The 14410-nt window shown below is 48.8% G+C and overlaps 1 protein-coding gene across 1 annotated transcript in view; it reads left to right on the top strand.

Annotated features, from left to right (window-relative positions):
• LOC135829052 (mucin-2-like) overlaps nt 1-12384 on the top strand; it is a 42241-nt gene extending 29857 nt beyond the window's left edge. Inside the window, exons 21-23 of the mRNA XM_065341458.1 lie at nt 556-699; nt 9795-9878; nt 11274-12384. Of these exons, the coding sequence (XP_065197530.1) occupies nt 556-699; nt 9795-9878; nt 11274-11351 (306 nt within the window). The 3' untranslated portion in view covers nt 11352-12384. The remainder of the gene's footprint in view (nt 1-555; nt 700-9794; nt 9879-11273) is intronic.
• Nucleotides 12385-14410: the final 2026 nt, after the last annotated feature.

Consider the following 14410-nt stretch of genomic DNA (forward strand, 5'->3'; position numbering starts at 1 on the left):
CCGTGTTCGAGTGCACTGACCAGTGTGTGTAGTGCTAGGGCTGCGTAGCGCACTGACCAGTGTGTGTAGTGCTGGGGCTGCGTAGCGCCCGGCGCTACTTTATTCACGAGGTTGGATTTCTCTAACCAGTAACGAATTTATGTTGAGTGCTGCGTTTCACCTGTGCATCGTCTCCGCAAATTCCAAGCGAGTTTTCATGTCGGCAGCATACTCTGCATTGTCTGCGAGTCCTCTGCGTTAATGCAAGTATTGCCGACCTACAGCGAAAGTCCCTGGTTCGAGTACAAGCCGTAACCACCCGTTATCCGAATCCTTCAGCTCACAACCTCCCTGGAGCATGTTGAGTAATTTACATCTTTTAAGAACGCTATTCCAATGTACAGATGGCAAAACCTCTCTAGAGCAGGTTGAATTCTTGTAACTTAGAATGGTTTTGTAAAAGTGGGAAAGCTTCCTGCAGTTTCATAAACAGTTAATTATGAGTAGAGCCCACACGCTCTCTTCCATTAACACTGCAATAGTTCAACACCTGAATGTGTGTCCTCCGATGCACAGATGGCACCACCGCAGCGTACTTCACCCGACGATGATGGAGGCTACAATGTGCTGCAGTCCCCGACGCAGACTAATGCGCGGCAAGCGCCGAGCGTCGCTGCTGGCTTGGCGTTGGAGCTCTCTGCTGCAGCCAGCCGACATGAGGTAATTGTACTGTGCATGCATGTGTGAGTGGATGGGTGGGTGCATGTCTGGGTGAGATGGAGGAGGGGGGGGGGGGGGGGGGCTGGGTGCGTGTGTGCGTCATTGGAAGAAATTCAAAGAAAGGTTTTTGAACAACATGTGCTTTAACCTCTTTAGCACGACGCTACCTGAGCGCGCCCCACGCGACAACACCTGTAAAAGTCGCATTTTCCCATGAAAGTACTAGCTGCTCAAGGATCGATAACTTTACCTTCCCTTGGACGAATTCCACGATCTTGAGCTTCCTGGAAAGGTCTTGAGACGAGTGACAAACTGGTGTCAAACCTAGCTCGGAGCGAAACCAAAACCCCGTGCTACAGTCTGGCAAACTTCATCCACGCGCTCGACAGACTTGAGCACGGCCAAGACTAACCAAGCTCAAATATTCAGCTGCCATTTCGGTCTCCTTGCTCGTATCGAGCTCAAATTTTTTTGTGAGGACTCACGGGATCCACTACCATCATTTGAATCTTGTTTCCATGGCAGCAGGTAGCGCACAAGTGATCCATGATGGAAAATACGCGTTCTGCAGACTGCGCAAATAAATCGAGTTGAAATTTGCCGTGTCGAGTCGCATATCTCAACAACCGGTGGTCGCATCGCTTCGGCGATTGTTTCTATCGCCAGCTGAGAGTTTTCTCTTGCAGATACATGTTTCGATTGTGAGAATCGACCAAGTATTGAGTGAGTTACGATAGTTTGAACAAGTCACTATGGACTCAACACGGACCCCACGACTATGAGATGCGCGTTCTGCAGACTGCGCAAATAAATCGAGTTGAAATTTGCCGTGTCGAGTCGCATATCTCAACAACCGGTGGTCGCATCGCTTCGGCGATTGTTTCTATCGCCAGCTGAGAGTTTTCTCTTGCAGATACATGTTTCGATTGTGAGAATCGACCAAGTATTGAGTGAGTTACGATAGTTTGAACAAGTCACTATGGACTCAACACGGACCCCACGACTATGAGATGCGCGTTCTGCAGACTGCGCAAATAAATCGAGTTGAAATTTGCCGTGTCGAGTCGCATATCTCAACAACCGGTGGTCGCATCGCTTCGGCGATTGTTTCTATCGCCAGCTGAGAGTTTTCTCTTGCAGATACATGTTTCGATTGTGAGAATCGACCAAGTATTGAGTGAGTTACGATAGTTTGAACAAGTCACTATGGACTCAACACGGACCCCACGACTATGAGATGCAGGTTCACTGTACAGTGTACAGCGCGCGTCGTACTAGTACGACGGCCGTGGGGCATGCAACTCATGTGCGTCGTACTAGTACGACGCTCGCGCTAAAGGGGTTAAGAGAGCATGTCTGAGAATACCAAAGTATGTGTGCAAGTGGATCTCTCCGATTTCGCTCAAAATTTGAAGGTAGGTTCCCTTTGGGGTGTGGATCGATCGTGCAAAGCCCTTGAAAAAGTTTCTGAAGGGAACCTTGAAATTTGGATACCCCTCAGAAATGGCCCAAATATTACATTATTTATGGGTCTAGAAACGAGTCACGCCACAGCATATACGAACAAGCTATGAACAAAACTCCATCAAGCCAACATTGCCTCACCTTAGAAGAGTTCCTGGAGCGGTACCGCTTAGCCACGCCAGGATCCCAGAAGACGAGGTCCATCACCCCCTGACGCCACAAATGATCGTCTTGAAAATAGCCAATTTACAAGCGCTGGCAAAACAGCCAGCTACGTCCTCAATTGGCCAGAACTATACACCGGCAGATAGTAGAACACCTCTTCTAGCGCTGAGGACATGTTCCTTTTGGGGTTTTCTTGAAATAAACGTTTTTGAATTTTTCCACTCGACCATGCTGAAATACGGCCAAAGTCATACCTGCGCAGGAAAGCTCGCCCCTCCGCGACGTCTCCTCAGCAATTTCTACTCCAACACTACTCCCAAGGCCGCAGAACAAAGTGTATTGTTGGCTCTGACAAGGAAAAGCAGCGGTGATCACTTGTCACTCCAAACGACAAGCTTCTCCTTGCGCCACCAATAATTTTTTGTGCAACTGTTGATGCAAAAGTGACTGAAAGCATGAGCGCAATTCAAAGAATTTCACTACAAGAGGCACGGTGAAATCACGTGCCTTGTGACGCAAGAATTCCAAGTCCCGTGGATCATGTCTCACGAGATTTCAGAGTCACCTTCGTCATGTGCGCTTGTTACTCGCCTTGAACGCCCGTTGGTCTGGAAGTGATCACACTTGTGTTGTTACTGCGCTCAAGAACACGATGACCATGTTGTAGGCCTACGAATCGGGATTTTCCCTGACCATGTAAGTCGAAGACCAGTGAAATGATGATGAAATCATATTCTTTATGACGTAAGAAATCTCTCATGCAGTTCACGCGACAAGTTCGTGCAGCCAGTGCTGCTCGCGTGCCAGTCAACACAAAGCGACCGAGCTTGCAGCTTTTGTCGAGCATCGACATGAAAACAAGGGACTTTTACCGTTGGACTAAGTTCGGATTTCAGGAGGTAAGTTTGAAAGATGAATAACTCTCCATGCTGTACGTGGGGCATATTTCAACGGCTTGCTGCCATTGCAACACTCCTAGGACAGTTTGTGAGGGTTCTCAGTAGATCAAGCAGGAAATACAGTTCATCTTACCTCGCGGCCATCATGGTCTGTTCCGAGTAGCGTTCCAGTCACGTTCGCGATCGATGGCCGCGTGTCGTGATATGGAAGCGTCATCCTACGTCACAGAGCACGCAATCTCATCGTGCATCTTGCAATAAAATTCAAAAACTGCGCTCAGGCCTTCAGTCACTTTTGCATCAACAGTCGCACAAAAAATTATCGGTGGCGCAAGGAGAAGCTTGTCGTTTGGAGTGACAAGTGATCACCGCTGCTTTTTCCTTGTCAGAGCCAACAATACACTTTGTTCTGCGGCCTTGGGAGTAGTGTTGGAGTTGATGTATATGGCATACTTCCGTATATGGTGCAACTCCCGCACCCCGTATGCACCCGCCTAGAGCTCCTGCTTCCATATGCGCTCGTACACACTTTCCTTGGTGTTCGTACACACTTCCCTTTTGTGTTCGCACACTGCTTGGAATGTTGTTCTTCGTTTGTTGTCCTCCTTGCTAGTTGTGAATAAACTCTATCTGACACCACATGGCGCAGTGAACATTTCGTCCTGTAGTTTCCATTCTGTCCACACCAACCTAGTTTGTAGTGTCTTACCTGGCCCAGTAGCAGTGTAGCACTCCGTTGGATTTGGATTAGATTACCCTGCAGTTAGTTTGTTAGTTCGTTTTAGATTAGAGTGTTGTTCAATTTATTTCGTAGGACGTAGTTGTGTGAGCTGTCACAACGAGCATTTGTGATCAGCATGGCGAGCAGCGATCCCGCAGCACCTTCTGGTAATGGAGTGCCTGACGTCGCCACGCTCCTGCAGCTCCTGACAACTCAGGCACAGGCGTCTGCACTGCGAGATCAACAGTTTCAGACCCTGATGGAAAGGATGTCCAACCAGACCAGTACTAGTTCTACAACCCCACCCGCACCCAAGTCTGTGTCCGCAGAACGACCAGTATTGTTATCTACTGCCACAATGGCAGAATTTACCGCTTGGGAGGAGGCCTGGCGTGACTATGCGCAATGCCAATGTCTCGCCAGCCACGACCGCTATACACGTATGTCAGCGTTCCGCCAGGCCCTAGATGAGGACCTGCGCCGTTTCATCCGAGAAGGCATTATCGCCTTCCCGGAAGACGCTGACATTGCTGATGCCATCCCGGTCCTCCAGCAGTACATCCGGCGGCAGAGGAACCCGCTGCTCGACCGAATTGAATTTTACAAGAGACGGCAGCAGCGTGGGGAATCATTTGACTCCTTTTATACGGCCCTCCGTGAACTGTTTCACGCGTGTGACTTTTCTGGGTGTTCAGTATGTCATAACTGCAACCAGGCGATGTGCAACCCCTGCAAGGCAGGCCTGTTGAAATTCAAAAGCGACATACTACGTGACCGCATTGTGACAGGTGTATTTGAGGACGACGTGCGTCACAAGCTGCTGGCCCTCCAGAACTTGGATCTGGAGGCAACCGTGAAGCTCTGCCGTGCTGAGGAAGCAGCCTACCAAACTTCCTCTGGCATTCCCTCCAGTGGTCACTTGCACGCAGCTAAGAAATCATCTTATAAACAGCAGAAGGCGAGCCGGCCCGCTCCCGTGAAGTCTACACCAGACAAGCCCGCCGGTGACAAGTGTCCCAGCTGTGGTCGCAGTCCCCACACCAAAGGCACATGTCCTGCGAAGTCACGCAAATGTAACGGATGTCAACGTGTCGGACATTTTCAGTCCATGTGCCCGCACAAAGGCAAACCAACAGCATCCGGCAAAGTCGGTCAACTTAAGTTGCAACGTGCCTCTGTTCGACATGGTCTAGAACTCAGTGTCCACACGCAGCTCAACACAGAACCGACCGCCGAAGCCATGACATGGATTCCAGACACCGGCAGCGATGTTGACGCCATTGGGCCAGCACATCTTTCCCAGCTAGGTGGCTTCCCTGAGAACCTTGCCGTCGATTCCGACACTGTTTCAGCAGCAAACGGCACCTCTCTGGTTAGCCTGGGAAAGATTTCTGCCACGCTCTCCATTGGCTCAGCCCAGCACACCACGGTACTTCATGTGTATGAAGACCTCGATGATGCGTTGCTGTCATGCCAATCTCTCCGTGCTCTTGGCATTCTCCCTGAGTCCTGGCCGCGGATCTCCCGTGTGAAGTCCGAACCCAGTAGTGCAGACATTGCTGATGTTAAGGCTCAGCTGATGCAAGAGTTTGCTGATGTATTTGACGATTCCCAATTGAAGCCCATGGCTGGTCCTCCCATGGAGATAAAGCTTCAATCTGACGCCACACCAACTCGTGTTAATGGTGCCCGCGCAATCCCATTCGCATTCCGAGACCAGATAAAATCTCAACTGGACGATATGGTGATCAATGGAATTATCGAGCCAGTCACTGAACCGTCAGACTGGTGCCACCCGATCGTCATCGCAGATAAGAAGTCTTCTAACGAGAAGCGCCTCACCGTTGATTTGCGTAAACTCAACGACCAAGTCTGCCGACCAACACACCCAGCTCGTACTCCGCGTGACGCCGTGACAGCTATTGGTAAAGCCCGTTTCTTCACCACACTCGACGCTCGTCATGGGTACTGGCAAATACCCCTGTCCGACGACTCGAAGCCGCTCACGACATTCATCACGCCCTGGGGTCGGTATCGCTATTGCCGCAACCCTCAAGGTCTGTCCTCAGCAGGTGACGAATTCAACTGCCGCACAGACGCAGCATTTGACCGCCTCGCTAACTTCGTCAAAGTCGTTGATGACGGCCTAGTACATGACGTCGATTTTCAAGACCACGTCACCCACGTTCGTGACGTCCTTCACCGTGCCCGTGAGCATCACATTACGCTCAGCCCACACAAGTTTGTATTCGGTGCTAGTGAAGTACAGTTCTGCGGATTCGTCATCAATGCTGATGGTTATGCCGTTGATGGTAGCAAGACATCTGCCATTCGCCAGTTCGAAGTGCCCTGCAACCGCACTGACCTCCGCTCATTCTTCGGTTTGGTCAACCAATGCAGCGACTTCACACCGCGCATTGCTGAACTAAGTGAGCCGCTTCGCCCACTCCTGAAAACCAGCAATGAGTTCGCCTGGGATCAGCAGCACACCATAGCATTCGAAGCCGTCAAAGCCATTCTGACTGAGTCACCAGTGTTAGCTTTCTTCCAACCTGGCAAGCCTCTCCGTCTCGAGACTGATGCATCTGTGAAGAATGGCCTTGGATTTGCCCTATGGCAACAGCATGATGACCAGCAATGGCACCTCATCCAGTGTGGAAGTCGTTTCTTATCTGACGCTGAAACAAGGTACGCTGTAATCGAGCTCGAGTGCCTCGCAGTCGTCTGGGCAGTGCACAAGTGCCGCTTGTATCTATCTGCTGCACAGTTCTCACTAATCACCGACCATCGTCCGCTTGTACCGATTATCAACAGCTACACCCTTGACCAGATTGAGAACTCTCGTCTACTCCGATTGATCATGAAACTTCGTCCGTATCAAGTGAAAGCATCGTGGCGTAAGGGTTCAGAGCACGTATTCGCAGACGCCCTCTCACGACATCCTGTATCAATCCCGACTAGTGATGATGAACTTGGAGAAGATCCAGCACTGTCCTGCCGCAGTATCCGTATCTGTCTACTCCAAGATGGTCCCCAGAGTCTCCAGTTCGCTAAGCTCCGTGCCGCAGCAGCATCTGATCCTGACTACCAGATGCTACTCGGGTATATCCAGAACGGATTTCCCTCAGCACAAAAGCAGCTGCCCGAGCCTCTTCGTGCGTATTGGAACGTGCGTGAACATTTGTCCACCGACAATGGCATAGTCCTGAAAGGTCTACGCATAGTCGTCCCAGCCTCTCTGCGTGCGTCAACGCTGATCGACCTTCACGCAGCCCACCAAGGTCTGACCCGTACCAAACGACGTGCTCGTCAGACAGTGTATTGGCCCGGAATGAACAGTGAGTTAGACACGCTAGTCCGCAGCTGTGATGCATGCCGTGAATTTCAGCCGTCTCAGTCTGCCGAACCGCCCATTTCTGACCGCAAGCCCACTTTGCCATTCGAAAGTGTTAGTGCTGACCTTTTCAGTTGCCAAGGTTGCGAGTATTTGGTATTCGTCGACCGCTTAACCGGATGGCCATGCATAGCCAAGCTTGGTCACTCAGCCACGTCAGCTGACGTCATTCGTCATTTCCGCAGGTGGTTCCCAGATGTAGGCGTACCACAGGTCATTTCAACGGACGGCGGTCCTCAGTTTGCGTCTCACAGATTTGCTGAATTTTGCGAGCGCTGGGGAATCCGTCATATCAAGTCGTCCCCTCACTACCCACAGTCGAACGGACATGCGGAAGCAGCCGTAAAGGCAATGAAGTACCTGGTGGAAAAGACTACCAATGACGGTAATCTAGACACCGATGCTTTCCAGCGTGGCCTTCTCGAGTGGCGCAATACTCCTGGCACTTCGGGAAAGAGTCCTGCCCAGTTACTGTATGGTCGCCCACTCGTCTCCTTCGTTCTCGCCCAATGGAGCCAGTTCGACTCCCACTGGCAAGACACCGCATCTGACATGGATGATGTTGATCGAGTAGACCAGCCTCCCAGTCAGCCTCACCGAGAGCTTCCCCACTTGTCTATCGGGACGCACGTTGACATTCAGCACCCGAAGACAAAACGGTGGTCTTCCCGCGGCGTTGTCGTGGCTATCGGTGACCACCGCGACTACTACGTCAAGCTACCGAGTGGACGCGTATATTGGCGCAACCATCGCTACCTCCGCCCGTACCGTCCTCCTACTCCAGCTTCAACAGCCATGCCTGCATCGTCTCCCGTACTCGACGCTTCACCACAAGCAGTCCCTGTGACTCAGTCGTCGCCACAGTCAACTGTTCAGGTACCACCTCGAACAAGCCAACGTCCCCGGCGACAGAATGTCCCCTTTAACATTATTTCAACGCGTGGACAATCGTACAATTAACACTCGCTCTGTTCAGTTGTTGATGTCCATTGTACCTATTCAATTGTCATTCCCATTGTTTCGCAGTTGAAAACCTTCATGTATATAATTTTTGCAATTATCCCTTTTACAAGTCTGTTGGAAGTTGCTGCTGCTCCGCGACATGTCATTTGCTACGCACATGCAATTTTCACATTATTTTTTGTTGATTAGATAAACACTTGTACGTTTTTATCTTAGGAGGGCATGATGTATATGGCATACTTCCGTATATGGTGCAACTCCCGCACCCCGTATGCACCCGCCTAGAGCTCCTGCTTCCATATGCGCTCGTACACACTTTCCTTGGTGTTCGTACACACTTCCCTTTTGTGTTCGCACACTGCTTGGAATGTTGTTCTTCGTTTGTTGTCCTCCTTGCTAGTTGTGAATAAACTCTATCTGACACCACAGGAGTAGAAATTGCTGAGGAGACGTCGCGGAGGGGCGAGCTTTCCTGCGCAGGTATGACTTTGGCCGTATTTCAGCATGGTCGAGTAGAAAAATTCAAAAAAGTTTATTTCAAGAAAACCCCAAAAGGAAGATGGGGGACATGTCCTCAGCGCTAGAAGAGGTGTTCTACTATCTGCCGGTGTATAGTTCTGGCCAATTGAGGACGTAGCTGGCTGTTTCGCCAGCGCTTGTAAATTGGCTATTTTCAAGACGATCATTTGTGGCGTCAGGGGGTGATGGACCTCGTCTTCTGGGATCCTGGCGTGGCTAAGCGGTACCGCTCCAGGAACTCTTCTAAGGTGAGGCAATGTTGGCTTGATGGAGTTTTGTTCATAGCTTGTTCGTATACGCTGTGGCGTGACTCGTTTCTAGACCCATAAATAATGTGATATTTCGGCCATTTCTGAGGGGTATCCAAATTTCAAGGTTCCCTTCAGAAACTTTTTCAAGGGCTTTGCACGATCGATCCACACCCCAAAGGGAACATACCTGCAAATTTTGAGCGAAATCGGAGAGATCCACTTGCACACATACTTTGGTATTCTCAGACATGCTCTCTTAAGTTTTTAGCATGCATGCTGCAAAAAATGGAAGGGTGCACTTTCTCAAAACATTCAGGTCCCCACATCAGGGATCAAAATTGCAGGGGGGGGGGGGAGGGAGGGGAAACGGTACCTCGTAACCCATTTTTCCACTTTCTAAAGCTGTCCTACCATGCAAAATGCAACGTACAGGGCGAACCCCGACTTCACCCCAAACAAACGTGCCTTTATGAACCCTCTAGTGGTGAGCATCGACTGCATTTTTTGTTGAATGGCATGAAAAATACAGAAATCGACGAATGAGTAGAAGGGCGCCACTTTTCACGGGGTGGGGGTGGGGGCTCAATCAGAGTAGGGGGTGGGGGGGGGGGGGGCTGCTCCTTCTGCACTCCTTTGGCTAGAATCCTGAATATGCATAGTTCACGACACTCTACTTGGCTGTGAACTGTCTTGTCTCGGTCTACCTGTATGTACTTCAGTCTCGTACTGGCCCGTCGAGAGGAGGAATCGGGCAGCGAGCTGCAAGAAACCCAACACAGCGCTATCCTCACGTGCAGCGGGAAGTAAGTAAACCAAGTGGCTAATAGTTTGCATACAGTACTGAAGGGGGGGGTCAAGGTACTAGCCTAGCCTGTTCTTAGTTTTAGCAAACACAGCAGTTTCGTTCTTATTGAATGGTACAGTATTACATGTACTTCAAAGTACATTTATGCAGAGTTATACGTCTCAGTGTACATTATAGTGTACAAACTGGTTTCCGTTCCTATCTGCAAAACATCCAGCCTGTGCCGTTCATAAGAACTGGTAAAATCCTAGCCTGGCCGTTCTTCGGCGCCCAGTATTACTGTATGGAAACTTATCCTTGATATGTGGCCCTTCCCCTGAAAATGTACGTGGTTCAGAGTGAGAATGGACTCTGACGGAGAGCCAAGGATAGATTTATAGAAAAAGAAAAAGTACCAAGGAACTACAAGTTACGCTATAATGTCCACTACACTACCAGTTACTTGACAATCAGCTCATGCGATAACATTGCACGACACTGACCGACGGCACTGACGTTCCACAGCTAACTGGCGATCAGCTCTAGTTATCGGGTGAGCTGATTGTTTAGTGTCTGGTGGTGTTAGTGGATTTTACAGCGTAACTTGTAGTTCCTTGGTCCTTGTTGTCTTTTCTATGGACCCATGATTCAGAATGTGCTGTTTTTTCACGGCTGAGCGTCGCGAAAGAGTGTAAAAAACGTATTTTTCACTCACCTTTTTTCTGTCATGCTCTGCTGCTCTTCCACTGCGCAACTCTCCCCCACCTGCCACCGTGGTCTTGTATTCCTCGTATAGCGTGGAATTTTTCCCGCCCTATCTCCCTTGGGTCCCGTACGTTTTTGGGATTCCACTGGGTGCTGTTTTACTGGTTTTCCAAGGCATGCTTTGTTTTGTGTTTTTCTGTCCCGAGGGTTTCGGTGTTTTTTGGTTGTATGATTTCTCCTTTCTGCTTGTTTCTCTTCGTTTTTTTTGGGTGTGACTGGCAGTGGGGCAGGTCCCATATTAGTAGAAGGGTTTTTTGGCCGCAAGGCGAGTTTTTCCCCAGCCCGGTTGAGCGGTCGTGGCTGGAAATTTAGGGAGTCGGATTTTCAGGTGCTCACCCACTGCCCAGTCACCCACACCAGGACATTGCTCTGCTCGTGTCTTGCACTGACATATCTCTTGCTGGCCGCCTTGCTCTTTATTACTTCTGGCCTAGTTTTTGGCTAGCGTGTGGTTGCGAGTGTGGTGTGACGGAATACTGAGTACATTCTGGTAGACCACTACCCCATGTACAATCCCTTTGCTATGTGAGCGAAAAGATTCAGACATTCCGAGTTAAGGGCCTGGTCCTGGATAAGAGAGATATGGGAGTTTCTAATGCCCACTAAGCTGTGGTAGTCATTCTGTCGTCCTCTCTTTCTCTCTGCATAGCCGAGTGAAGACGGCCAGTTCACGACCGCTAGCATAACCAGCCAATCTGCTCTCATTGTCAACAGACCGAAACAGTGATGAGTTGCAAATCTTGATCGTGGATGGAAAGAGGACGTGTGTCAGCTGACCATTGACGTGCCCGCACACACACACACACACACGTACACACATACACACACATGCACACACACACACACAGACACACACACACACACACACACACACACACACACACACACACACACATACATGTACACACACATACACACATACACACACATATATACACACAGATATATACACACAGACGTGCACGCGTGGTGAACAAAATGTCCGAAAGGGCAGAGCGTACTACTGCAGTCTGCTGAGTATTTTTAAACACGAGACTCTGAGTCACGGGAAAGATATCAGTCTCTGTGGTTCTGTCATGTGCACCCTTGGTATCATAATCTTGACTAAATTATTTTACATCGGCCCACCCCTATATAATATTATCCCTTGTATCAGCACCTTTGCTGCCGTTGATTTTAGTCTATTTCACTGCCTACGATAATAATGTTTGAGGAGCGGTTTAATTCCCGCCATCACGTGACTCTGTACTGGCTGATTCATGGAACTTAATTCGTCGTTACCTATACAATGAAATTACTGACTGTACCACTTCTAAAATAACTGAGCTTTGCTTTCCTGCCCGTTCCATTCTTGCCAATCCGCTCTTCTCAATTTGTTTGTACTTTTGTCATGGCTGGGTATCGCCCTCATCTCTGGGGTTGCTCCCCATAATTATCAGCTTTGCTAGCATAATTATGCTATGCAGTTGAGTTTAAAATAAATAAATTAATTAATTCCTTCTGCTTGCCACGAGACATGCATATCACGTTTGTTTTTAATACGGTTCGGTGTAAAGTCCCAATATTAATTTTTTAGGGCACTCTGTAAGAAGATAACACCGTGGTTACCTCCCCTGTTTGGCAAAATCATACTTTTCTGCTACTACAGTAGCAACTATAATAATTATTGTACGATGCATAGTAAGCCACACTTCACAACACACACTGCTAACTTTACACCTTGATTTTCTACCGGACTAAAATTGACGCACGGGCCAAGAGTGGAGAGGTTCGTTGCACAGTCCTGCTCAATGAAATCCAGTCGCGTCACTCAAGTTTGCGCCTTGCACCATTTTGCAGCCCAGTGTTCGCAGGTGTAGGGTTGCGCAACGCCCAGCACGTACTTGAGTGCATCGACTGGATTTCATTGAGCAGCACAGTAGTTCACACCCATGCTCGAGCACGTACCCCCCCCCCCCCCACACACACACACAAACACACACGCACGCACACCACACAAATAAGTTACACGCACACACGCGCGCGTGTGCGCGCACATGTGTGCACACACATACAAGATGATACACACACGTGCACACATGGTGACACAACAAAAGTGTCCGAGCTCCTTGCTGCAAACCAGTGCTCAATACCTAACAAGGGCAGAGCGTACTGCTGCTGTTTGATGAGTGTTTTTAAACACGAGACACGGAGTCACGAGAAAGATATCAGTCTCTGTGGTTCTGCCATGTACACAAATGGTATGAGAAATTTTTCACAAAATTATTTTAGCATCACCCCACGCCTATAGCATTATTTTAACCCGTGTATTAATGCCATTACTGCCGTTGATTTTATTCTATTGCACTGCCTACGATAATAACTTTTGATGAGCGGTTTAATGCCCGCTATCACATGATTCTGTATCTGCTTGTTTGTGCAGGAAACTCAATTCGTGTTTAGGCCATGCCAAACATTATTATTGATTGTTTATTCGGTCAGATTTTCCAGGGGAAATCGGGGCGGACGGGAGGTAATATATTTTTTCTTATTTTGCATGTATGGCTGCATGGTATGTGCTCGCAATCCCTACACATGCCTTTTCTTCACTTTTCCTTTGAAGCCATCTTACGCAGAGTGAGATAAATCCACACGATGAATCGTCAGCCTCGAATAACATCTTGCAAGATAATTTTGAGGATGCAAAATATAGAAAAGTGAAACAACCAACGTAGGACAACAAAGAAAATCAGGCAGCTGATTATCTCTTTCACTTTTCAAGCCCGTAGCACTTACACGCATGATTCAGTCTGCGTACTTCGCCTTCCAAGATCTACAGGCACGCTAATTAGAGGCCGTATAGGCGTATAGGCATAGATCGCATGCACATACAGTGAAAGCTGTCCAACGCGACCGCTCAAGGGACCTTCAAAAGGTGGTCTCTGTCGCCAGGTGGTCGCCGTATCCAGGGCCAATTGACTGGAAATAGCATCCCTTAGTCCTGGTTGCAGTGGTCTTGTGGGACAGGTGGTCTTCTAGGACAGGTGGTCTTCTAGGACAGGTGGTCTTCTAGGACAGGTGGTCTTCTAGGACAGGTGGTCTTCTAGGACAGGTGGTCTTCTAGGACAGGTGGTCTTCTAGGACAGGTGGTCTTCTAGGACAGGTGGTCTTCTAGGACAGGTGGTCTTCTAGGACAGGTGGTCTTCTAGGACAGGTGGTCTTCTAGGACAGGTGGTCTTCTAGGACAGGTGGTCTTCTAGGACAGGTGGTCTTCTAGGACAGGTGGTCTTCTAGGACAGGTGGTCGCCTTGACAGGTTTTACTGTACAGTACATCTAGCGGAACTAAAAATAAAATAAACTGGCCGGGGGGGGGGCGAAAATCGGGGCGGACGCTGACGATATGCAATCAATTTTTTTCACTTGGCATTGGCTAAACATTTCTTAAGTAATGTGCGCAATTCCATTTAATGGCATTGGCTATGCAATGTAAGTAAGTTCCTTTTCTTTTTGACTTCTTACTCTTTTCCTTGTTAGCCGTGGTTGGCTATAAAAACCCTGCAATAGCCACGCAAAGTGGTCATTGGCTACCCCAGCCATGTATTGCTTGGAATAAAATAAAAATTAAAATTAAATAATTAACTGGGTTTTGAGGGAAAGAGACAAAAAAAATAATTATTACCGATTTTATTTTTAAAGTATTATTTAATGGCTGAGCTTTGCTTTCCTCCCCGTTGCATTCCTTCCATTTTGTTGTACTTTTGCCATGTATGTATGTATGTATGTATGTATGTATATTTTTATTTGAA

The sequence above is a fragment of the Sycon ciliatum genome, chromosome 13, assembly GCF_964019385.1.
Source record: "Sycon ciliatum chromosome 13, ocSycCili1.1, whole genome shotgun sequence".
Taxonomy (NCBI): domain Eukaryota; kingdom Metazoa; phylum Porifera; class Calcarea; order Leucosolenida; family Sycettidae; genus Sycon; species Sycon ciliatum.